Below are 23,758 nucleotides of genomic sequence, written 5' to 3' on the forward strand. Positions count from 1 at the left end.
TCTAATTGGGTCTGGTTTATGATACGCCTGCCAAATTTCATCGTCCTAGCTTATCTGGAAGTGCCTAAACTAGCAAAACCGGGACAGACTGACAGACCGACCGACAGAATCTGCGTTCGCTATATATCACTTGGTTAATACCAAGTGCCATAAAAACGACAAAACTAAAGTGTTGCTGTCGCAACACACACAAAAAACACGACAAAGAATTACACAATACACAAAACAAGCACAATAATTATAAAAAAATAACTATACACTTACTGTTTTAAAAGGGAACACCATTGTTGTCTTTTCTGCCATGTCTCCTATTGGCCCAAGGATTACTTGCCCAAGGGGTGAGGCCGGATATTGAGGAGATATTGCCTCCCGGTAATAAATTTAACGGAGATGCTTTAGTTCCTTTGCCGAAAAGGTACGCCAAGAAGGTGCAAGGTACAAAAAAATTGTAAGCGCGTATGAGTTATTCAATTCATTTAGTACCCGGCAATTAAAATGAACTTTATTAAATATTCTGCTACCGTAAACACTGGACGTCCGACGGTAGAAATGACGGACGAGGAGCTTTCTAGTTGCTTTAAGAGAGTCACTGATTTGGTGTCCAAGATACTTCATTTTTGGTTTAGGAGTAAACGATATTTGATCGAGATTAACTTTATATCCCTCGGGAACTGGGCCTCATTTGAATAGTAGCACTTCTGATTTTTCAGCGTTAAACTTAAGATTTATTTTTTGATATTCTTGACTCTCGACTCGACTTTTTTTTCTTAAACGCCAGTACCCTTCGGTTGGGATTGCAAACATTGTCCACATAAGCAATAAAAGATACATCTATTCCTTCTAAAATACAAGAGGAAACTACTTGGGACTGTGCGTCCAGAATACAGTCATTAAATGAGATTGGGAGTGTAAGGGCACCTTGCCTTACTCCACGGTGAATAGGTATTACTATCTCTGGCAGATTAACTATGACAGTTAAACGAGTATACATATCAAACAGTTCGTAGTAACGAACTGTAAGTAAGGAGTGACCCGGCTCAATAGTAACCAAAGCTCTAAAAAATCAGATTTTTATACTGATTTTAAATATGTAGGTTTCATTAAGTTTAGTTACACATCAAAAGTTATGAGCCAAAGAAAATTATTTTCGAAAAAGGGGAAAACACCCCTAAAAGTCATAGAATCTTAATGAAAATCACACCATCAGATTGAACGTATCGGAGATGCTTGCTATAGAGGTTTTAAGCTCCTATCTGCAAAAATGTGGAATTTTGTATTTTTTGCCAGAAGAAAGATCACGGATGCCTGTTTATTTGTTGTTGTTTTTGTGTTGTTTTTTTTTCCAGGAACGATTGTATCGACCCATTGGTCCTAGAATTGTCGCAAGAGGAGCTAAAACATAAATTAAAAGTTCCCGTGCCCTTTTTAGGTGACCAAAAAACTGAAGGGCAACTAGGTCCCCTCCCACACTAATTTTTTTCCCAAAGTCGGCGGATCAAAATTTTGAGATAGCCATTTTGTTCAGCGTAGTTGAAAAATCTGTTAGCTATGTCTTTGAGGACGACTTACTTCCCCACAGTCCTCGGGGGAAGAGCTGCAATTCATGAACTTTGCCCATTGTTTACGTATAGTATTGGTTATTGGAAAGTATACAAACATTTTCAGGTGGAATTATTTCTTGTGGGGGATGGGGGACAGGGCTACTTGGGAGGATCTTTCCATGGAGGAATTTATCATAGAGGTAGAGAATTTCCATGAAGGGGGGCTGGATTTTCCAGCATTATTTAAAAAAAAAACAATGAGAAATTAATAAAAAAAAGTCTATTCAATTGAAAGTAAGGAGCAACATCAAAACTTAAAACGAACAGAAAGTATTCCATGTATGAGGGGGTTCGTCCCCTCTTCAATACATCGCTTTTTACACTAAATTATTTTTAGTAATTTCAAAAGAGCTATTCATTCTAATTAAAGGGCCTTTGTGATTCAGGGGTCATTCTTAAAGAATTGGAACAGAATTCGAACTTTAGCGTAAAGAGCGAGGAATTGACGAGGGAGCAAATCCCTTATATGCTTTATAAAATAAATACATATATAGAAGTTTATTACGTAAGTTAATTCTTAGGTTACGTGTAATGTTGTCTATTGAATAGGTTTATTGACCCAGGCTACCTACAAAAAACATAACATGAAACTTCCATACAACGTAATATAAAAATACTACATCTTCCTTCTCATAATAAAAGCAACATACTAAACTTCCAAAACACTTTAACTTCAAGAGTGGTCCACTAAAGTCTTGGCTTGGTTCACTTTACTGAGTCTTTGGCCGCGTTGAGGCCGCAGCTTTTCATACTTTTATGTAATATAAAAATACTACATCTTCCTTCTCATAATAAAAACAACATACTAAACTTCCAAAACACTTTAACTTCAAGGGTGGTCCACTAAAGTCTTGGCTCGGTCCACTTCACTGAGTCTTTGGCCGCGTTAAGGCCGCAGCTTTTCATACTTCTTTTCACTTCACTCTTTTTACAGGTTTAGCTTCAGGGGTCCTCTTACTATTCGACCATAACGCGTGCGTAGCTGCAATGGTGTTTCGCTGGTACCCTGGGGCTGAGATACGGTGGCCGTCTCGTTGGGGCTCGGGCTGGCCTGCTGACCGTCCCGCAGTGGCAATGGGGACATGAACAGGTCTGGCTGTAAAGCTGAGGGTGGTGACTCAATAGCCGTTTCTGTTGTTGGTGGTGCTGCTTCATCGCTGGTCTCACTGACACGGCTCAAACCTTGCTGGCTTTGATGTGGATGGGCTGTGAGATGTTTACGGTTTCTCCTTAGCACGGAACCTTCGTTGGTACGCACCCGATAGGATCGTGGCTGTCCTGCATGGGATAGCACAACAGCCTGACTCCATGGTCCGTCGGTTGTCTTCTGTACGTAAACCGCGTCTCCAGGGGTGAGTTGTTTCAGTGATCTAGCTGATTTGTCATGATACAGCTTTTGGCGTTTCTGCATTTCAGTTCTTCGTCGGGTGAACTGTGTGGTCGGAATGACTTTCTTCTTGAGGTGTTGTGAGGTGCACGGCAGGATGGATCTTAGCTGACGCGACATTAGGAGCTGGGCTGGTGACGCGAACCCGTCGACTGGTGTATTCCTATACTCTAGTATACCCAGGAAGGGGTCTTCGCCGTTTTCTGTCACTTTCTTCATGATGTTTTTTGAGATTTGTACCGCCTTCTCGATCAGTCCGTTGGATTTTGGGTATCCTGGGCTGGATGTGGTTAGTGAGATTCCTCACGTCTTGGCAAAATCGGTGAATTCTCTCGATGTGAACTGAGATCCGTTGTCTGACATTAGCTGAGACGGTATGCCGTGTCGGGCGAAATGGGCCTTGAGTTTCGTGATGACTGCACTGGATGAGGTCGTAAAAGGAACTTGAACTTGAACTTGAACTAGTCGACGGTTACCAAGAAACTGGCGCTTTTCCATTCGAAGAGATCGGTCGCAACCTTTTGCCACGGCAGCGTCTCGATGTTGTGGTTTATCATCGGTTCCTTTGAATTGCTTGGCATGTTGTTGGCGCATGTTTGGCACTTCGTTATGTACCGCTCGACGTCTGCGTTGAGTCCTAGCCAATATACCAGCATTCTGGCTCGTTGTTTCGTTTTCTCGATTCCGAGATGGGCTGCGTGTAACTGCTGCAGTGTAGCTGCCTGCATATTCTTGGGGATGGTCAGCCTTTCTCCTTTGATTAGGATGCCTTTTTCGAAGGAGAGTTCATGCTGCAAGTTCCAGTATACTAGGATGTTGGTTGGGCAGTCTTTTCTTGCATTCGGCCACCCCGCTTGGACCGTTCTGATCAGGGTACTCAGTTCTGAATCCTTTGTTGTTTCCACCCGGATCTCTTCGAGCTTCTGGTCACTGGGAGGTAGGTTTCGTACAACTTGGTGTACGTAGACGCATTGCCCAGGTGTAGGTGGGATAGAGCATCGGCTACAGGAATTTCTGAGCCCGGTCAGAACTTCAGGCTAAGGTCATAAGGCTGGAGCTGGAGCATTAATCTCTGTACTCGGGGTAGGGCCTTGTGGATAGGGTTTGCCACCACCGTTTCAAGTGGGCGGTGGTCAGTAGTAACTTCGACATGCCGGCCATAGAGATAATGGTGGAAATGTTTGCAGCCAAATACGATGGCATACAGCTCTTTTTCTAGATGGGATTATTTCTGCTCTGTTTTGCTGAGCGATCTCGATGCGTAAGCTGTGACTTTCCCCTCCGAGACCAGGTGTGCACCAAGTCCGTGGCTAGAGGCGTCACCTATGAGTTCCACGCTGTTACTCTTGTGGTTGAAGAACGGGGTGTTGGATACTATGGTGCTCTTCAAGTCTTCTAGGATCTGTGTGTTTTCCTCTTCCCAGATGAACGGGTCTGCTTTAGTCAGGTCACGGAGTTTTTGTTCTTTGTTGAGAGACTTGGTATGTACTTGGCTAAGTAATTGATCATCCCAAGAAGTGTTTGGAGTTCTTCTCGGCATGATGGGCTTGGCATGTTGTTTATGGCACGGATCTTATCGGGGTCTGGCTGCATTCCTTCGGAGCTTATGACGTGTCCGAAGTACTTTACTCTGGATACTGAGAACTCGCACTTCTCTTTGTTGAATCGGATGCCCTTGACAAGGGCGCGTTCCAATATTGCTGCTAGGCGTTCGTCGTGTTCTTCTTGGGTGTCGCCATACACGATCATGTCGTCAATGATGATTTCGAATCCTTCTAGGCCTTCGAAAGCGTCTTCCATTCGCCGCTGAAATTCATCTTGGGCTGAGATGATTCCGAAGGGCATTCGCTTGAAACGGTATCTCCCATAGATCGTGCTGAATGTCATGAGATAAGAAGAGTCGTCAGACAGCAGAATGGACCAGTAACCGGATCAGGCATCAAGTTTGGTGAATACTTTGGCCCCGTGTAGCTTCGAGGTGACATCGTCCAGAGTGGGAATCGGGTAGTGCGGTCGCTTGATGGACTTATTTAGATCAACTGGATCTATGCACAGTCTTATGGAGTCGTCCTTCTTTTCTTCCATTACCATTGAGTTAACCCATTCGGTCGGGGTCACTACTTTTTCTATGATACCTAGGCTTTCTAGGCGACTGAGCTCTGTCTTGAGCTTATCCTGCATAGCGGCGGGGACTCGTCGGGCTGGGTAGACGGTTGGCGTAGCGTTGTCCTTTAGGTGTATGTTACATTCTCCGTCCAGCTTTCCAATTCCTCTGAATACTTCTTTGTACTTTTCCTTTAGGTGCGGTACTTGGGAGGTTGCTACGTCTATGTTTAGGACTAGCCTGATCAGGTCCAGGTTGAGGCTAGAACGGTAGCCAATGATTGGGGAGGATGAGGTCTCGACTACGTAGAACTGCTTCGTGCTGCTCACGTTGTCTTTGTACCTACAGGATAGTTCACAGACTCCTGTTACTGGGATCTGTGCTCCAGAATAGCTTGTGAGGTGCTTATTGGTGGGTTACATGGTGGGCTTTGGCGTGATGAGGTCAAAATACTTCTTTGGGATGATTTTCACCTGGGCTCCTGTGTCGATCTTAAATTGTACAGGGAACTGATTGTTGATAGTCAGTGGAATAACTGCTTCGTCTTTGTTCTTACTTTGCTCGATGGAGTAAAGGAAAACAGTTTCGTCGCTGGGGTTTGTATCTGCTGCGTCTTCATCAACTGCACTGACTGTCTTACTTCGACAGACCCTGGCAAAGTGGTTGGTCTTTTTGCATAATGAGCAGGTTTTCCCCTTTGCAGGACAGATGTGTGAGGGGGAGTATGTTCCGCCACAGAAGTAGCATGCTTTACTCTTGGAGCCGCTTGCTTCTGTTTGTTTGTTTCTACCACTGTTCCGGTTTTGGTAGCGGAATATAGCGTCGATCTCTTGTTTGATGGGGGCTGGTCTCGTTCCGTTGAATGTCTTGAGTTGAGCCTGGGTCGCTTCGTGGCTTCTGCACATAAAGGTTGCTTTATCCAGTGTGAGTTCATCACCTTCAGCCAAGAGCTTTTCACGCACGTTTTGGTTTTGGATTCCACATATTTTTCGGTCCCGAACCATTTCATCTGGGTCTGAGTAGGAGCATGGTTTCACTAATGTCTTTAGATCTGTGATGTATTTTTCCACAGTCTCTGTGTCGTTTTGGTCTCGCTTCTGGAACAGGTATCATGCAAAAACTGTGTTCTTCTGAGGTGAAGCATGTAAGGTTCAATTTTATGCAGCTCTTCAGGCGCGACGTTGAAGGTGTTGAATATTTCCCGACCTTTTGCTCCAGCCCAGATGAGTAGGTAGGCACACTGTACTTTTTCTGTTTTGCCTGAAAGTGGCCCTGCAAACATCAGCTTAGCGTGTTCTTCAAAGCGGTCCCATTCCTCTGAAAGGGAGTTGACCTCCCAGTTTATTGATGGCTGAAGGACGTCCATTGTTATTCAGATCCCACTTCTGACACCATGTAATGTTGTCTATTGAATAGGTTTATTGACCCAGGCTACCTACAAAAAAACATAACATGAAACTTCCATACAACGTTATATAAAAATACTACATTACGTATCTTTATTACTAATAAAAACGTTTGTAAATAAAATTAAAAATTCTATTGGCCTTTTTAAGTAACCAAAAAACTTGGAGGGCAACCAGGCCCCCTTCTCCACCTCCCTCTCCTCAAAATCGTCCGATCAAGATTTTTCGAAAATCATTTAACCAAAAAAAAAGTAGAACTAATATACATATTTTGTTTTAATTATTCATTTATGATGAGCCAAAATCAAAACCTGCATTAATTCAAAATCGTTTCAGAAATTAAATAAAAAAGAGGTTTCTTTAACTGAAATTAAGGAGCGACATTAAAATCTAAAACAAACAGATATTATTCCATATATGAAAGTGGCTATCCCCTCCTCAACGGCCCGTTCTTTACGCTAAAGTTTCACTCTTTCTCACAACTCTACTTTTTAAAATAATAAAAAAAAATTGTGTAAAGTACTTGTTTTTTATTTATTTAGTCATACAAAGTTCGAATAATAGAAGTACTGATCACGCGCTTATACAGTTCAATGAGGATATGCGTGTGAATTATCGAATCAAAAGCACAATTGGCATCATGGCTCCCAAGAGCAAGTTGTTCTCCTGATTTATCAGCATCAATCAAAACTGACGACAGTATCACCACTGCATGAGCTCACTCTGTTCCTTTCTAAAGCACAAATTAGTAAAGGCATACAACATCTATTAAGCAGCTCAAATTTTATAAAAAGTTGTAGCTACCGTTATTATACCGTTATAGGATGGACATTCATTTAAGGGTTTATTTTTTTAATAACAGGAGTAAGACAGCCAGTTGCCAGTTGGAAAAGAGGGAGGAACTATTCCTTTTGTTAAAACTATTTGGAAAAGTAGAGAAACGTGGGAAAGAAGTACAGGGGTTCCATAAATGAGGTGTTAAACGCAAACCTGACCTATACCTCTCGAGAGGGTCTTCTTGATTTTACGGATTATATTATAAGCGTCACAAACAGTCACAAATCACAAAGGCCGTAGAATAAATAGTTGAAATTACTAAAAATACTTTAGCGTAAAGAGCGAGGTATTAGAAGGGGATGCACCCATCATATGTGTAATAATTTCTCTTCTTTTTTAGTTTTAATGCTGCTCCTTACTTTGAGTTGAAAAAACTTTTTCATATTTTTTTTTCATTTATTTTAAATGATAGGAAATCCTGCACCCCCTTCATGGAATTTCTCTTCCCCATGACAAATTCCTCCATGGAAATTCCCCCCCCCCACATAACCCTCTCCCTTCAACCTCTTTCCCCAACAAAAAAAATACCCCCGAAAGCGTCTGTACACTTCCCAATAACCATTACTATATGTAAACACTGGTCAAAGTTTGTAACTTGCATCCCCTCCAACGGGGACTGTGGGGGAGTAAGTCGTCCCTAAAGACATAGTTATGAGTTTTTCCAGCTACGCTGAATTTGATGGTGTGATTTTCGTTAAGATTTTATCACTTTTAAGGGGTGTTTACCCCCCTATTTTCTAAAATAAGGCAAATTTTCACAGGCTATTAACTTTTGATGGGTAAAACTAAGCTTGATGAAACTTATATATTTAAAATCAACATTAAAATGCGATTCTTTTGATGTATTTATTGGTATCAAAATTCCGTTTTTAAGAGTTTTGGCTTTTTTGAGCCGGGTCGCTCCTTACTACAGTTCGTTATAACGAACTGTTTGATACAAAGAACAAAATTAACCTTGAAACGTACAGAATTTCAAGGAGACTAGAAGATAAGAACTTCATTTGCGCTTTACTGAGAACAAAATGTATTCTTGACGTTATATTTATTGTTGATATATTTAACAGTCAATATACATTTATAGTTATTTTCAATAATCATAGTTATCGTAGTAATTTTTTGTTGTTGATGTTATGACGAATAATAAGACATAAATCAAAATAAAAATTATTTTCGAAAAATGCAAGTAACATTTTGGTCTTTAGATGGTAATTTTATTGTGGTAATCTCTGTTTGTTTTAAGTCTTGTTTGATTATTTATTGTAAGTTCTGTTAGTTTTGGGTTACTTTGTTCATTGATAGTGGTTTATGTTGGTTTCACGTTTGAATCATAATTTGACTTTATTTTCGCTTACCTTCGGTTCAATGCAGCTCTTTACTTTTCCATGAAAAACTTATTATGTGGAAAAAGTTATTTTTAAATTAATTTCATGATACAAGGGAATCAGCTCAGTTAAATGAAGCTTTAAACGTAATGTCGATATTAAGTATTTATTCTATACGGATTACGTGACAGCCTTTGAATGAATGTACCGTTTTGCGACATTACTTCCTCTGGAACTAGGAAGCAGAATATATTGTTTCCGATACCTGGAAACTGATTAGCTATCTGAGAATTTTCAACTGATTGCAATTTGGCCCTCTTTCGGGTAAAATCGTATATGGTGCCTCAAAATGGCAGAAAACGCCAATTTCCCGTGATAAAATATTTTCAGCTACTTAATATGGCAATAGACCTTTCCATTTTAGTCGAAGTAAGCCCTCCCTTGATTTTTAGGACCATTTGCCAGATATGATTACCCCTGAGAAAGAGGGAGAGAAAAAAATATACATACATCCGGGATATTTCTTCTGGAAAAGTATAAAATCCCATAATTTTGAATATGCAAACTTGAAACTACTAAAATAAGGCTTTCTGGCGTTCTAAGTTTGATGCCTTGGGTTGGTAGTTTCCTCTCTATTACGAAAACTGGCAAATTTCTATTGCTGAATTTAAACTTAATGAATCCTGTATATTCAAAATCAACATAAAAAGTTGATTCTTTTTATGCTTTAATTTCTATTAAAGCTTCTTTTTTGAGAGTTTTAGCTAATTTTTATTTGCATCACTTTTTAAGTTACGTTCGCTCGTTACCACGAACTGTTTGACCGTAGTAAGTAGGTAATAAATAATTTTTTGTCTGCCATAGTTTAGTCGCACTTAATTTGTTAAATATTTATAAAATAACTGTGGCCTATCACCTAATTATTCAGCTATTGCCCCGTAATTGCCCCTTTTCAAACAGTTCGTGGTAACGAACTGTAGTAAGGAGCGACCCGGCTCAATAGTAACCAAAACTCTAAAAAATGGAATTTTGATACCAATAGCTACATCAAAAGAATCGCTTATTACGAGCCTGAGAAAATTTGCGTTATTTTAGAAAATAGGGGGAAACGCCCCCTAAAAGTCATAGAATCTTAACGAAAATCACACCATCAGATTCAGCGTGTCAGAGAACCCTACTGAAGAAGTTTCGAGCTCCTGTCTACAAAAATGTGGAATTTTGCATTTTTTGCCAGAAGGCAGATCACGGATGCGTGTTTATTTGTTTTTTTGTTTTTTTGTTTTTTTGTTGTTTTTTTTCCCCAGGGGTGATCGTATCGACCCAGTTGTCCTAGAATGTTGCAAGAGGGCTCATTCTAACGGAAATAAAAAGTTCTAGTGCCCTTTTTAAGTGACCAAAAAAATTGGAGGGCACCTAGGCCCCCTCCCACGCTAATTATTTTCCCAAAGTCAATGGATCAAAATTCTGAGATAGCCATTTTATTCAGCGTAGTCGAAAAACCTTATAACTATGTCTTTGGGGACGACTTACTCCCCCACAGTCCCCGTGGGATGGGCAACAAGTTACAAACTTTGACCCGTGCTTACATATAGTAATGGTTATTGGGAAGTATACAGGCGTTTTCAGAAGGATTTTTTTGGTTTGGGGGAGGGGTTGAGAAGAGGGGATATGCTGGGGGAACTTTCCTTCTAGAATTTGTAATGGGAGAAGAAAATTTCCATGAAGGGAGAGCAGGATTTACTAGCATTATTTAAAAAAAAACAATTAAAAAATAAAAGTGAAAAAGCTTTTTCAGCTGGAAGTAAGGAACAGCAATAAAACTTAAAACAAACAGAAATTATTACCCATATGAGGGGCTCACCTCCTTCTAATACCTCGCTCTTTACGCTAAAGTATTTTCGGTAATTTCAACTACTTATTCTACGGCTTTTGTGATTCAGGGGGTCATTCTTAATGAATTGGGATAAAATTTTAGCTTTAGTGTAAAGAGCGAGGTACTGACGATGGGGCGAATCCCCTCATATATGTAATAAAAACATGAGAATACAAAAGTTCTTTACGTAAGCTAATTTATAAGTTACGTAAATCTTTTACCAATAAAAAGATTCGTAAAAAATTAAAAGTTCTAGTTGCCTTTTTAATTAACCAAAAAATCGGGGGGCAACTAGGCTTCGTCCCCCGCTCTTTTTTTCTCAAAATCATTCGATCAAAATTATGAGAAAGCCATTGAGCCAAAAAAAAAATATGCAAATTTCGTTTTGATTATTCCTCTGCGGAGAGCCAAAATCAAAACATGCATTGATTCAAAAACGTTCAGAAATTAAATAAAAAAAACAAGTTTTTTCAACTGAAAGTAAGGAGTGACATCAAAACTTAAAACGCACAGAAATTACTTCGTATATGAAAGAGGCTGCTTCCTCATCAACGCCCCGCTCTTTACGCTAAAGTTTTTTACTGTTTTAGAAAGAAGAATTGAGAGAAAGAGTCAAACTTTAGCGTAAAGAGCGGGGCGTTGATGAGGAAGCAGCCTCTTTCATATACGAAGTAATTTCTGTGCGTTTTAAGTTTTGATGTCACTCCTTACTTTCAGTTGAAAAAACTTGTTTTTTTTATTTAATTGTTCTAAAGGAACGTCTCGCTCCGTTTTACATGTTTACACTTTTTACACGCCTCACTCGTTCACTCTAAACTGTATGATTAGCTTACATCAAATGATCAACCACTTGATCAGTCTACTTTTCTTAGAGCTCTAATGCTTAATAATTATTAAATGATTATAACTTTCTAAAAGAACAGTTTAATTACTTAGCAAAGTATTAGAAAGGAGTTTAGCGATCGAAAACATACCTTATATTTTATGTTTGTCAGTGTATGTTTATAAAACTAAGTTAATTCATTTTTATGAAACTTATTTCACAAATAAGTTACAAAATAATGTTTGTATTACATTTTCTAGACGTTTGAGATACTATTTTTTTGTTTGTTTCGCTGTTACTTAAGCATAATGCAATTATTTACCACGGCAGCAAGATCGATATATTATGCAATGATGCTGATAGTAAAATGTGATAATCTATGGGTCCCTAAAACACTTATTCACAAAGGTATGAAGGTTATCCCTATTAATAACCTATATATATATATATATATATATATATATATATATATATATATATATATATATATATATATATATATATTTATATATATATATATATATATATATATATATATATATATATATATATATATATATATATATATATATATATATATATATATATATATATATATATATAATATGCATGTAATATATATTTATTAATAATAAAAATATAATAATCATATAAATATAATAACAATAATAAATATATAATATACATAATACTATAATATATATGATAATATAATTTACATAATAAATTTAATATTAATATTAATAATATAAATATAATAATCTATAAATATTAAAAAAAAATTATCTTTCATTCATCAATTTTATTTTCTAGTTATTATATGCCAAAGTTTCCAGTTTCTGCGGTTTACTATAAATCTACGCAAGCGTCTGTTGATAATAAACAGTTTACACCTGGTGCAACTATACCTCCTTCTGTTGCAGAACCAACAACTGAGGTAAGCATTTATGAATTTTCAATTTTTCAAATATAAAGACTGATTTTAAATCTCAAGTGTTTCAAAGTAGAGAGGCAAAGTTGAATGTTATGTAAAATAAATTACTTAATATTTTTTTTTCTGCAACTTGGGGCACATGTCCCGGATTCAAAATGTCCGAAAAATAGTCTCCAAGTTTTCAAAAATGTTTAATTACCCCGAAAAATACTACTACAACCATCTCTTTCCGGTAGGAAAAAAATTATTGACTATTTTCAACTGTCAAAAAATCAAAATAAATTATAGCATTTTATGAAATTCCAGTTTTTCAGTAGTAACTAGAAAACATGTTTCTTGCACAAGGGTCTGCTTGGGGGTGGGGGTGTTTTCACTCTCTCCCATAGACCATACCTTTGGATTGAACACTGCATTATTTATCCAGGGCTGTCTTGTATTTTAATTAAGTAAAAAAATGTATACTTTCAACTAAAAGTAAGGAGCAATATTGAAAAAAAAACAAATAGAAATTATTACGTATATGAGGGGGTTTGCCACCTACTCAACACCTCGTTCTTCATGCTATAGCTTTTAGTACTTTTGAAAAGCTTTTTATTGTTCTAATTAAACGACTCTTGTGTTTCAGGAGACGTTCTTAAAGAATTGAGACGAAATTAAAACTTTAGCGTAAAGGGCGAGGTTTTGAGGAGATGGCAACCCCTCCCCTCCCGTGTATGTAATAATTTCTGTTCGATTTAAATTTTAGTGTCGCTCCTTACTTTTAGTTGAAAAATTTGTTTTTTTTACTTAATTTCGGATCGTTTTTTTAATATTGCCACGAATTCTGGCACCTCCACGAAAATATACTCCTCCCCACAGTGATGTCAGTGGGTAAACATGGCTCTGAAGCATGGTGACTCCGAAAAGCAGACGAAGATTTGCTAGATGTTTTATTAAGAAATTTCCTACGGATTGTTCTGGGTACTCGGCTGACTGACCTTATTTCTAACAGCAGGCTATATGGAAAGTGTGGTTCAATTCCACTTTTTAGGGCTATAATGAGAGAAAGTTTGAGATGGCTGGGGCACGTTTTACGGATGAAGGATGACAGATTGCCGAAGATTGTCTTTTTCGGCTTGCCGTCTGATGCTGAACGGAAGGCAGGTCGTCTGCGGTTGGGATGGGAGGATGTCATAAAAAAGAATTTAGATGGAATGGGAACTTCCTGGGAGGGTGTAAAGAGGGACACTTTGAAAAGACTGGGATGGAGGAGGAGCGTGCGTAGCTGTGTTGGCCTCAGGCGGCTTGGTGCTGTGGTGAGTTGCTGGTGGTAGTAGAAGTAATTCTGGCACATATCACTAGTTTAGAATTTCTCAGAAAAGTTCAGCATCTAGAAACTTTCGCCCCCATGAAAAATTTTCCATGAAAGGATATCACAGAAGAAAACTTGCCTCTCTCCGAACCCCAAAAAGTATACATGCTTCCCAATAACAAATATTACACGTAAACGATGGCTAAGTCTTATAATTCAAAGACATTTCCCCAGAGGCTGTGGGGGATCATGTTCTCTCCAAAGGCATTACTATTGGGCCTTTCAACTATGGTGAATAAATGGGCCTAGCCTGGGAGGGGCCTAGTTACTCTCCAATCTTTTTGGTCAATTAAAAAGGGCACTAGAACTATTCATTTCTGTGTGAATGAGCCAGGACCACTGGGTCGACACAATCAACCCTGAAAAAAAAAACTAATTATTCTTCTCATTATTCAAACACAGATTTATGATCACCCTTCTGGCAAAAAATACAAAATCCCACATCTTTGTTACAAGCTTGAAACCTCAACAATAGGGCTCTCTGATACGCTGAATTGGATGGTGTAATTTTCATTAAGATTCTTTGACTTTTAGGGGGTGTTTCTCCTTTTTTCTGAAAATCAGGCAATTTATTTTAGTCTCGTAGCCTTTGATGGATAACACTAAACTTAATGAAACTCAAATACATGGAATCAGCACAACAAGAAAATTCTTCTGATATACCTATTACAATCAAAACTCCATTTTTTTAGAGTTTCGGTTACTATTGAGCCACGTCGGTTCTTACTTACAGTTCGTTACCACGACCTCAGATATTGCGATTTAGAAAGACAATTTCTATTTGAACACTCTGTCTAATAAGTTTTGATGTTTTATGCTACAATCAATGCTAGATCCTAGATTTTGAGAAGAAGGTGGCTGTCTAGAATCTTTAGGGTCTTTTTTGTTTTTTACGAAAGATTCTTCTGTTTTCGAATTTTTTGTTTTATACTTTTTTGAGTTTAGGATAACTAGTGAATATTTATAAAAGATAGAAATGCCAGGGAATTTCTTTTTCAAACAGTTTTTTACATCCAAATTGTTCCTAATTGTATAAAAATTTTATATAAGGAGTCAGTTAGCAAATTACAGTTTTCTCTGGCTATTGAAATAAAAAATAAAATCCAGGGAAGACATGTTTGCTCAAAATTCAGTATTTTGAAGTAAGAACAAGACATTTCGTCTGCTGAGCCTACAGAATTACATGTTTTTGTTGTTTTTGGCCAAGAGACATAAGCAAAAAAAAGCCAAGGGCTAAATTCTTTTGATTAAGAAAAAAGTGTTTTTGATATATCAAACCTTGACGCATAGACTGCAAGGTAGGTTAAAGGACCCATTTTCCTTCTTTTTGAATAGTTTTGAATAGATAAATAGCAGTTTTGAATCACTCTCACTATTTGTCAATATAGATAGATTTAATATATTTACGGTAGAAAAAAAGCTACCGTAAATGTCCTTAGAGCTGTTATATCGTTTTCTTTAAAGCGGCAAACTGAGCTTAACATCTTTATCGAAACCATACAAAAATTAAAAGCAAGAACAAGATATGCAAGAAATATACAAATAACTGTTTCCACTTAGTTATAAGGCCATAGCCTTCTTTTTCGTGAAATTGAAACGTGAGAATCTAAACCTTAAATTCAAACATTTAATTTTAAAAGAAAATGAATCTAGAGAAATTTTTGCTATTTGACAATTTGTTTGACAAGCAGTTACCGCAAAAATTGTGAAAGGTCATGGTCTTCCTCTCGTTAAACTTTGCAAAACGCAACTAAATGCTATTACGCAACAGAATACGAAATTTAAAACTAGGAACAAGCCATGCAAAGAAAAATATTGAAATAAATTATTTCGTTCTTATGAAATAAAAAAAAACATTGTTTTGAAAATTAGAACGTAAATTTAAAAAATCACACGACCAGAGGCAATAATCAATATGGTACAAATTTATTTAAACTCCGGAATATTATACAGTAGTTTGAAGCTGTTAAAACGAAGATTCCTTATTGAATAGAACCCAAATTTTTAATCCAATTTTCCTGAAAAACAACCTTTCTAGCTATATGATCAAACAACAATCCGAGGACTCCTACAACGACGCCAAGGGCACTCAGTAGATATAAGTTCTGTTCTTCCTCAGGAAGAGATAACTGAGGTAGTATGTGTGAAATTATAACTAACCGCATGTGTTTTGTATGAGAGCTAATATGAGTGTGTTTTATATGCTGCAGAATTTAACGCTATACTTACCAGCAAGGCTGTATTCGGGATTTTGTTTGGAATGGGAGTTTAAAAAAAATCTGTCTATATGCTTTTTAGTTACTTTTTTATGAGTCAAACAAAATTTCAGGGGAGGGGGTCAAACCGGGTAACTCCCCGTCCCTGGATACGGTCTCGCTTAGCATAGTATTATTTTATTCATTATGAAGCTTTTTTTACGAATAGGTAAACTAAATAAGTGGCTACGGCTTAGTGAACTAGGCTTTTAGTCAGAATTTGATTTAAATTCCCTTGTTCCTACGACACAAAATCAATTTTCGCTTCTCTTTGTCCTATATTTATTTGAAAAGAATGAACTGAAAAAAAAATACTCGAATGTTTCTTTTTGTTTGAACCAAAAAAATATAATCAGTCCATAAAAAAATATTAAAATAGATAGATAGCAGCAGCAGTTCAAGAGAAAGGATTGCAAGAATCAGCTAATCAAAGATAGCTATGGAGCACTAGTGAAGACAGCTGAACTTAAGAACATCAAAATAATTTTTTATTTTTAACGTTTTTTATAAATTATACCTGTTTTTTCTACAAGCGGTGCTTCTCATGCAAATCTTTCTGATGATGTTAACTTGGTGAGTGAATCTTATATATGATAAATTAGAAAGAAACTTTTCCAACAAAAGAAGTTTTCAAAAGACAAATAAAGAGCCACATCATAGTTGTAGTGGCAGCTGCAAGATAGTAAAGGATGAATCACGGCTATAGTAATTAAAAATTAAAAATCCCTTTGAAAAAACTAGCAATTAAAAAAACATGTTATTCCTAGCTGACTCAGGAATAGTAATATTATCTTAATTAGTCTTAGCAAAGAAAAGTTAGTGTGGAGTAAATTTCAAAAAATAGGCTGAAACCCCTAAAACTTGGCGTTGGACTTAAACAAAAAGTGCACATTGGATCTAGTATAGCCGGAAACTCTGTTCGGGAAACTTACAGTCCTTTGGCTTTGACCACAAGTAAAATCCCTTTTTTGTAATAAATCAAAGTCAACCAAAGAATTAAATAAAAGATAATCAGAAACAAAGTCAAACAATATTTCAAGCTTGAAACGGACATCAGTATCGATAAATAAAGGAAAAGCAAAACGAACAGAAATTTCTATAAATAATCAAGTCAAACTGAAAATAAACAGAAACTACCACAAATAGGAGTAAGGCTAACACCTTCTAAGCCTTGGTATGACCAGAAGGACATAACACGCTTTGTATTTTACTGGAAACAATTTTTATTTCAAGCTGTGTTAATTTACTTGTCGGAACACAAAAAGGAGAAAGAAGGAAAATCTCTGTAATAACTAAGATTAGGAAAAATTTCTAGTGAATGTTGATGGAAAGTTATATTCATTATTTGATATGTCTATATTCATTCATGAAAGTCTTGGCAATTTTTGATCCGTTAATGTTACTAAATAAGAAAAACCAAAAACAATTTTTTGATAACTGAAAGTAAGGTGCAAAATTAAAACTCAAAACGAAAATAAAATATTTCGTATATGAAGGGGTTGCCCCTCTCCTCAGTGGAGATTTTCACTTATGTAAAATATACTCCTTCCCCGTAAAATTCCCTCTGGACAGTTCCATCCTCGCTAAAGATCCCCCTTCCCTGTTAAATTTCTTACGGACGATTCAGTCTAAAAACTTATCCTCGGAATTCTTTTAATTTGACAAAGAGTTAAATTTCTAATTGTTCTCCTAATCACTCCAGAAACCCCCTTCCGTGGAAATTTTTTCCTGGAAATTTAAACACGCTGAAAATAGCTCCTGGATAATTCCTCCGAAATGCCTCCCAAAGCAAAATTGAATTGACAAAGAGAAAGTAAGACAAATAAAAAGAGTTTTGTATAGGAATTCTGTCAAATCCCTTCATTTAAGATTTTCCCTTGAAAGTTCACCGCTGGAAATTTCCCTCCTCGTGGAAATTATCTCTGCAGAAAATCACCCCCGCAAAAAATTCACCCCCTCCCCCCAAAAAAAGTCCGTATACTTACCAATAACAAATACTATGCGGTATGTAAATAATTTGCAAATTTTATGGGTTACAGACCTTTCCCCAGGGGTTGTAGGGGTTTTACTCCCCCGGTAAATACCCAGCCCCCAAGAAACCTCCAAACCCCCTCCCTCGAACACTCCATGGAATATACCTCTCTACGAAAATAAACCTCTTACGACTTATTAATCAAATTACTAGAACTCTCAATTTCTGATCTAATGAGCCTCCGAAATTTCTATGATCATGAGGCGGAGATGGGAATGATAAAGGGGATAAAATAAATTCTGCTCATTTTGGGGCTTAATGTTACTCTTTACTTTCATACTAACAGCGTAGACCAGAAGTACTCCCAGAAATTAAAAATGATTAAATATCGATTCCAAATTTCTTATATGCTTTTAAAAGCTTTTTGATCCTCCTCTCGAAAAAAAACCCATCCCAAACAAAAGTCCTGGATAAGAACCTTTGGATTATATATTAATTTTTACCATGGGTTCTTTGATTGTTTTTGTAGTTTGAGAGGGAAGGGCATGCCTCAAAAGGCACATTTAATGCTAAAACATCCCACCTATCATTGAACCTTCATATGAATACAAAATTAGTTCTAAGGGAGAGACCAGGAGAGGGTGGAAGTACAAGTTAATATGTAATCCTCAGGACCATATCCAAGACTTTTGTTGGGGGGTAATTTTTTCAGGGGGGCCCGGGGTACAAAAAATGTATAAAAAATGTGAAATTGATATTTAAATTCTCTTCATTTCTGGGAATATCATAATAAGATTCTTGATCTACCCTGTTATTATGAAAGTAAGGAGTAACATTGAAACACAAAATAGGCCGAATTTATTCTGTATAGGAGAAAATCGTTCCTTCCTTATCCCAGCCTCCACCTCGTGGCTGCAGAAAGTTCAGAGGGTGCTGATTCATTCACAAAATAAGAGTTCTATTCCTTTTTATTGATTGAAGACCAGCCAGCCGCAGGAGGGGGTATATTTTCCCAGAGGCATTTTCTACATGGTATTTTCCAGTCATGGGGGTATTTTCCTTGGGAGAGTAAAACGCTGGCTCCCATGTAAAACATTCACGCATTAAAATAGGGAGAGAAAAAAGACATTACCTTGTTAGACATTACTTTGACACCTTGTTTACGACCTTGATACATATAGCGTCTTTGATTTTGTTGTGCACCCTCCTTACCATTCCCCAAGAATTTGGAGTAAATAGCCATAGGAAATCCTAAGATTTTATGGATAGGCCCTTTTAACAGTGTGGATGTATGTTATTTGTTATGATTTAGTCCAATATATCCCTCAACTTTCCCTGAAAGTTTCAGCTTAATACCCTTAGCTTACATACAATACCCTTTAAAAAAAATTTCAACTTAATACCCTTTACGCTTGCTGAGATATTACAAATACACTTTCTTTACGGCCTCCATGCAGAAAGTCTTGTTTTTGTTTTTCTTAGCACCATCTCCATCATTTCCCGAAATTTTCAACTTAACACCTTTAAAAGCTTCTGAGACATTGCAAAAACCTGGATCCAACAGTCTCTCGTCATTTAACTTTATTTCCCCTCAACATTTCCTGAAAGTTTCAACTTAGCATCCCTTGCTATTTCTGAGAGGCTTCAGATAAATCCTTAAGACAACCTAGAAGCACATTGTGTGTTTTTTTCCCTTTAATCATTCATTAGTTTTTATTATTTTACAGAAAACACAAGACATAAAATAGATGTTTGCTAGTTTATTGTTCAATCCTTGTACTGAATAAAACTATGAGTTTTCTTCCAAAGGTTAAAGAAAGAATAGACAGTAATTATTTTCGCAGTTTGACACATTCTCTTGAAGGGCAAAGAGTAAGCTAAATTTAATATTTAATTGTATTTCCTGACATTACAAAAGAATCGTATGATAAATACCAAAAAAGCTGAAAAGAGACAACAGTTTTACAAGGGATAATAATAACAAACCCCAAAAGTGTATGGATTCACATTGGTATATGACATTTCATTAGCTACCCTTCCTGCAATGAATCATTGTTGTCAAATTTTTTGACGTGAAATATATGTCACAAAACAAGTATTGACAGGTTTATTATCACATTGATTTACAGGGAAGAGGGATTTTTCTTGTGAACGTTAGAAAGTGTTTTACAGTAGCAGCAGTAATTGCTTTTAAAGTTTGACAAAAATTTAAATTAATGTGAAAGGGCAAAAAGAAAGCTCACAGTTTATACTTAATTGTTATACCTATCAATACAGGAAAATTGAAGGGTAAATACTGAAATAATAGATACAAGTAAACAGCTTTTTCGGAGATAAACATAACAAAACCCAAAATTGTACGGAGCCACATTATATTTGATTGCTCATTAGCCGTCTTTCATTAAATCAATCATTGTTTGTCTTTTTTATAGCAAATATTTGTCACAAATTAAGTATTCACAAGCTTGTTACCCCATCGATCTATAGGGAAGAGGGAGGGGGATTTGTTTTTCTTGTGAAGCTTAGCAAGTATTTTACAGTAGGAGCAATAATTGCTTTGCTTTTTAGGTTTGGTATTTCTTTCAGCACTGAGAAAATTTAATTAATGTGAAAGGGCAAAGAGAAAGCTAACATATTATGTTTTATTGTTTTGCCTGTCATTTAAGATAAATTTAAGGACAAATACTGAAATAACAAATATGAGTAAATTAACAAGATTGCTCCGCGAGTAGTAATAAAGATAATAAATAGTCTAATATACTTCGAGAACAGTAGCACATAAATTAGATGACACAGTTAGGTAGAAATTAATGTTTTTTCTTTGCAATTTGCTGAGCTTCGCACGAATTTCAGAAATTAAATCTACCATGTTTTAATCTATTAGAGTTATTTTAATCCTTTATAATAGGACTGAGCCCTGTACACACCTTTAACTCGACTTCTTTGGGAAAGAAGGGCTACCCTAATGCCAGACTTCAGGTATCTCTTGGTTTTTGCGCAGTTTACTTAAAAATCTCATTTAATTTTCTTATTGTCTACTTCTTTTTTCCCGTTTTAAAAATTTACCCCCCTCCCGTATGAAGAACAAATAAAAGTTTAATAGGGACAAATCCTTCTAATAGACGAAAAAAAATAGTTATAAAATCTCTGGATATTTCGGTTACATATAAAGTAATCGTCTCCAGCAGATAAACTCAAAATGCCTCCCGTCTGAAATAAATTCCTACGGGCATTCTAGTCTTATTTATATTTTTAAGACCCGATCGTGTCTCTGGGTGAATTATATATGCATATAGAACTAATTAATCATTTTTTTTGTAAATATCTTGATCATTTCAAAAAGTTTACAAAAGAATTCAAGCTTAAATTATTAGAAATTGAATTTTGGGTAAAAAAACTTATAGTTCTAGCCCTTGAGCTCTTTTTTGGCCTTTGTTTGAAGAAGCGGCTGTTCTGTTTTGAATGGTTAACGTTTCAGTACTGGGTTTGCACAATTTTGTTCCATTTAGAAATTCCTCGATGAAAGCACACAAATCGAAAAAGGTAAAAATTTGTGGATCTTGCATCAAAAGGCAGAGGGGTGGGGGCATCCCATTTTTTCTGTTTCTCTTTTTTCACCTACAGCTAGGCCTCCCAAGTTCAATTGTTAGACATAGAGGCGAGGCAGGTCTGACAAAAACAAGCGTGGTATAACAAAATTTGCATCTGCCAGGTGAAAAAAAACTAGAAAATATGTCCAACTAATTGTTGTCAAATTATATGTGAAATAATAGTAATAGCAAAAATTGTGTCTCGTCCCTTCTTGAGACACGGCCTGAATTAAAAAAAAGAATGAGAAGTCTTCAGAAATACAAGACCTATTCGCCTTATATTGAACGCGAACATAACGTTATACAGAGTTGTATTCGCAAAGTCCAGTTCCAACTTATCCTTAATTTATGATAATCTACTTTTTTTTTTAAGGTTGTTTTTGAAGATGTTCAGCTACGAGATTTTTCTCAAGAGCAAGAATTTCCCCTTGAAACACCTGAAAAAACAACAACGGGTGAGTAAAACTATTATAAACAAAATATAAAAATTAGGCATAGAGGAACTCCCTGTTTTTTGAAAAGTATCTTCTTTTTGTATTTTCAGCAAAACAATGAAAAATTTATTCCCCACTCTAGTTTTCTAAATACCTTTTTTATACTTTTTTTTTAAACGAAGTCGAGAAAAGTCTTCGCCCTCTTTACATTTTTGTGAATTTCTGCCACTGGATTTGGTCCAGTAATGGAAATACATATTAAAACTAAAATTATTTAATTCCTCAGTCTAAAACAAATATATATTATTTATGCACATGCAATATCTATTCATTTGAAGCTGTTCATTCAATGTAATAAAAAAATGGTAAATTGTACAATTTAAGGAAAGTGGTTAAACTCCCCCCTCCAGAAAGGGGCGTGGTCTGGTATAAAATGTGCACGAGAACCCTAAATCTCTTGACTTACTTTGACTTAAGTCTCCTGCCGGGCACTGCTCGGCGTAGAGAGTGACGTCTGCCTCCTCCACCCACTTCGGTCCATGGCGAGTATTTGCTCTTCGCCCTGTCTGATGTTTGCCATCGCTAAGAACTCGGACAGGCTGTCGGACCAACGTTTCTTCGGTCGGCCTCGAGGTCACTTCCAACCAACTTTGATTGGGTCAAAGTCATAGATCATCTTTGCGGGTAGATTTGGTGGCATTCGAAGGAGATGCCCGAACCATCGTAAGGTTCGCTCGGCTGCTTGAGACGAAAACCAAGACTGCTTTGTGAGCTGCAGAAGCTTTTCATTGCTGACGAAGTCAGACCATCGTAGGCCCTCAATCCTCCTCAGGCTCTTTGCATGAAATACGTCTATTTTCTTGAGGGTTGCAGCTGATGCTTGCCATGTCTCAGCTCCGTAAAGCATCACAGAACCGACTAGAGCGTTGAAGATCCGCAGTTTCGTTGTGCGACTGATATTTGGTTTTCGCCAGAGGTGACGGTTCAGTCTACCCATGACAGAAGACGCTTTAGATAATCTTGCCTGCAGCTCGGGGAGAAGTGAGCCATTTGAAGAAATTACGGAGCCCAGGTAGGTGAAGTCTTTGACAACCTCGATGCTAGTGGTGCTGTCCAGGCTAACTGGAGAGTTAACAGCAGAAGAAGACGGGTCTATGGCCATAATTTTAGTTTTGTTCCAGTTTATATGCAGTCCTACTTTGGCAGGCTCTTCTCGCAGAATTTGGAGTGCTTCCAGCAGCTGCTCCATGGAGTCCGCCAGAATGGCCAAGTCATCGGCAAAATCGACATCTGTGATGGTATGATCTCCGAATTTGAGCCCAAAGCTGAGACGTGAAGTGGTATTTGTCATAACGTAATCTATGATGACATTGAAGAGCTCTGGGGCCACTGCACATCCTTGGCGCACCCCTGTCGTGATTTGAAAGAACGGGCTGCGCTGACCATTTACTTGTAGACAGCTCTCCGTCCCATGGTGCAGCGCCTTGAGAAGTCTGCAATATTTCTCGGGTAGGCCAGTCAACTCTAGGATCCGCCAAAGAGCTTTTCGATCGACTGAGTCAAATGCAGCACGGAAGTCAACGGAGACAATAAATGCTTTCTGTCGGAACTCTGTGGTCTTCTCTACTATTTGTCGAATCGTGAAAATCTGCTCGATGGTTGAACGATCCGACATAAAACCAGCTTGCTCCGGTCGCCGGATTTTTCGAATGATGCTCCGACATCGATCCAGCAAGACCATTGAAAACAGTTTGCCAGGGACTGACAGTAGGGTTATTCCCCGGTAGTTGGAGCAGTCGCTTCTCGAGCCTTTTCTCTTCCATAAGGGGATGATGATACCCTTCCGCCAATCCTCAGGAATTATCTCTG

General features: G+C 37.3%; 1 protein-coding gene across 2 annotated transcripts in view; it reads left to right on the forward strand.

The window, feature by feature from the left end:
* The window catches only part of LOC136037040 (uncharacterized), a 90,193-nt gene that overhangs the window by 36,777 nt on the left and 29,658 nt on the right, over window positions 1-23,758 (forward strand). Inside the window, exons 3-5 of one of the 2 annotated variants that reach the window (XM_065719459.1) lie at window positions 12,167-12,290; window positions 15,677-15,772; window positions 21,829-21,910. In XM_065719459.1, the coding sequence (XP_065575531.1) occupies window positions 12,167-12,290; window positions 15,677-15,772; window positions 21,829-21,910 (302 nt within the window). The remainder of the gene's footprint in view (window positions 1-12,166; window positions 12,291-15,676; window positions 15,773-21,828; window positions 21,911-23,758) is intronic. The other variant, XM_065719468.1, reaches the window with a different exon arrangement.

The sequence above is a fragment of the Artemia franciscana genome, chromosome 2 (genome assembly GCF_032884065.1).
Source record: "Artemia franciscana chromosome 2, ASM3288406v1, whole genome shotgun sequence".
Lineage (NCBI taxonomy): Eukaryota > Metazoa > Arthropoda > Branchiopoda > Anostraca > Artemiidae > Artemia > Artemia franciscana.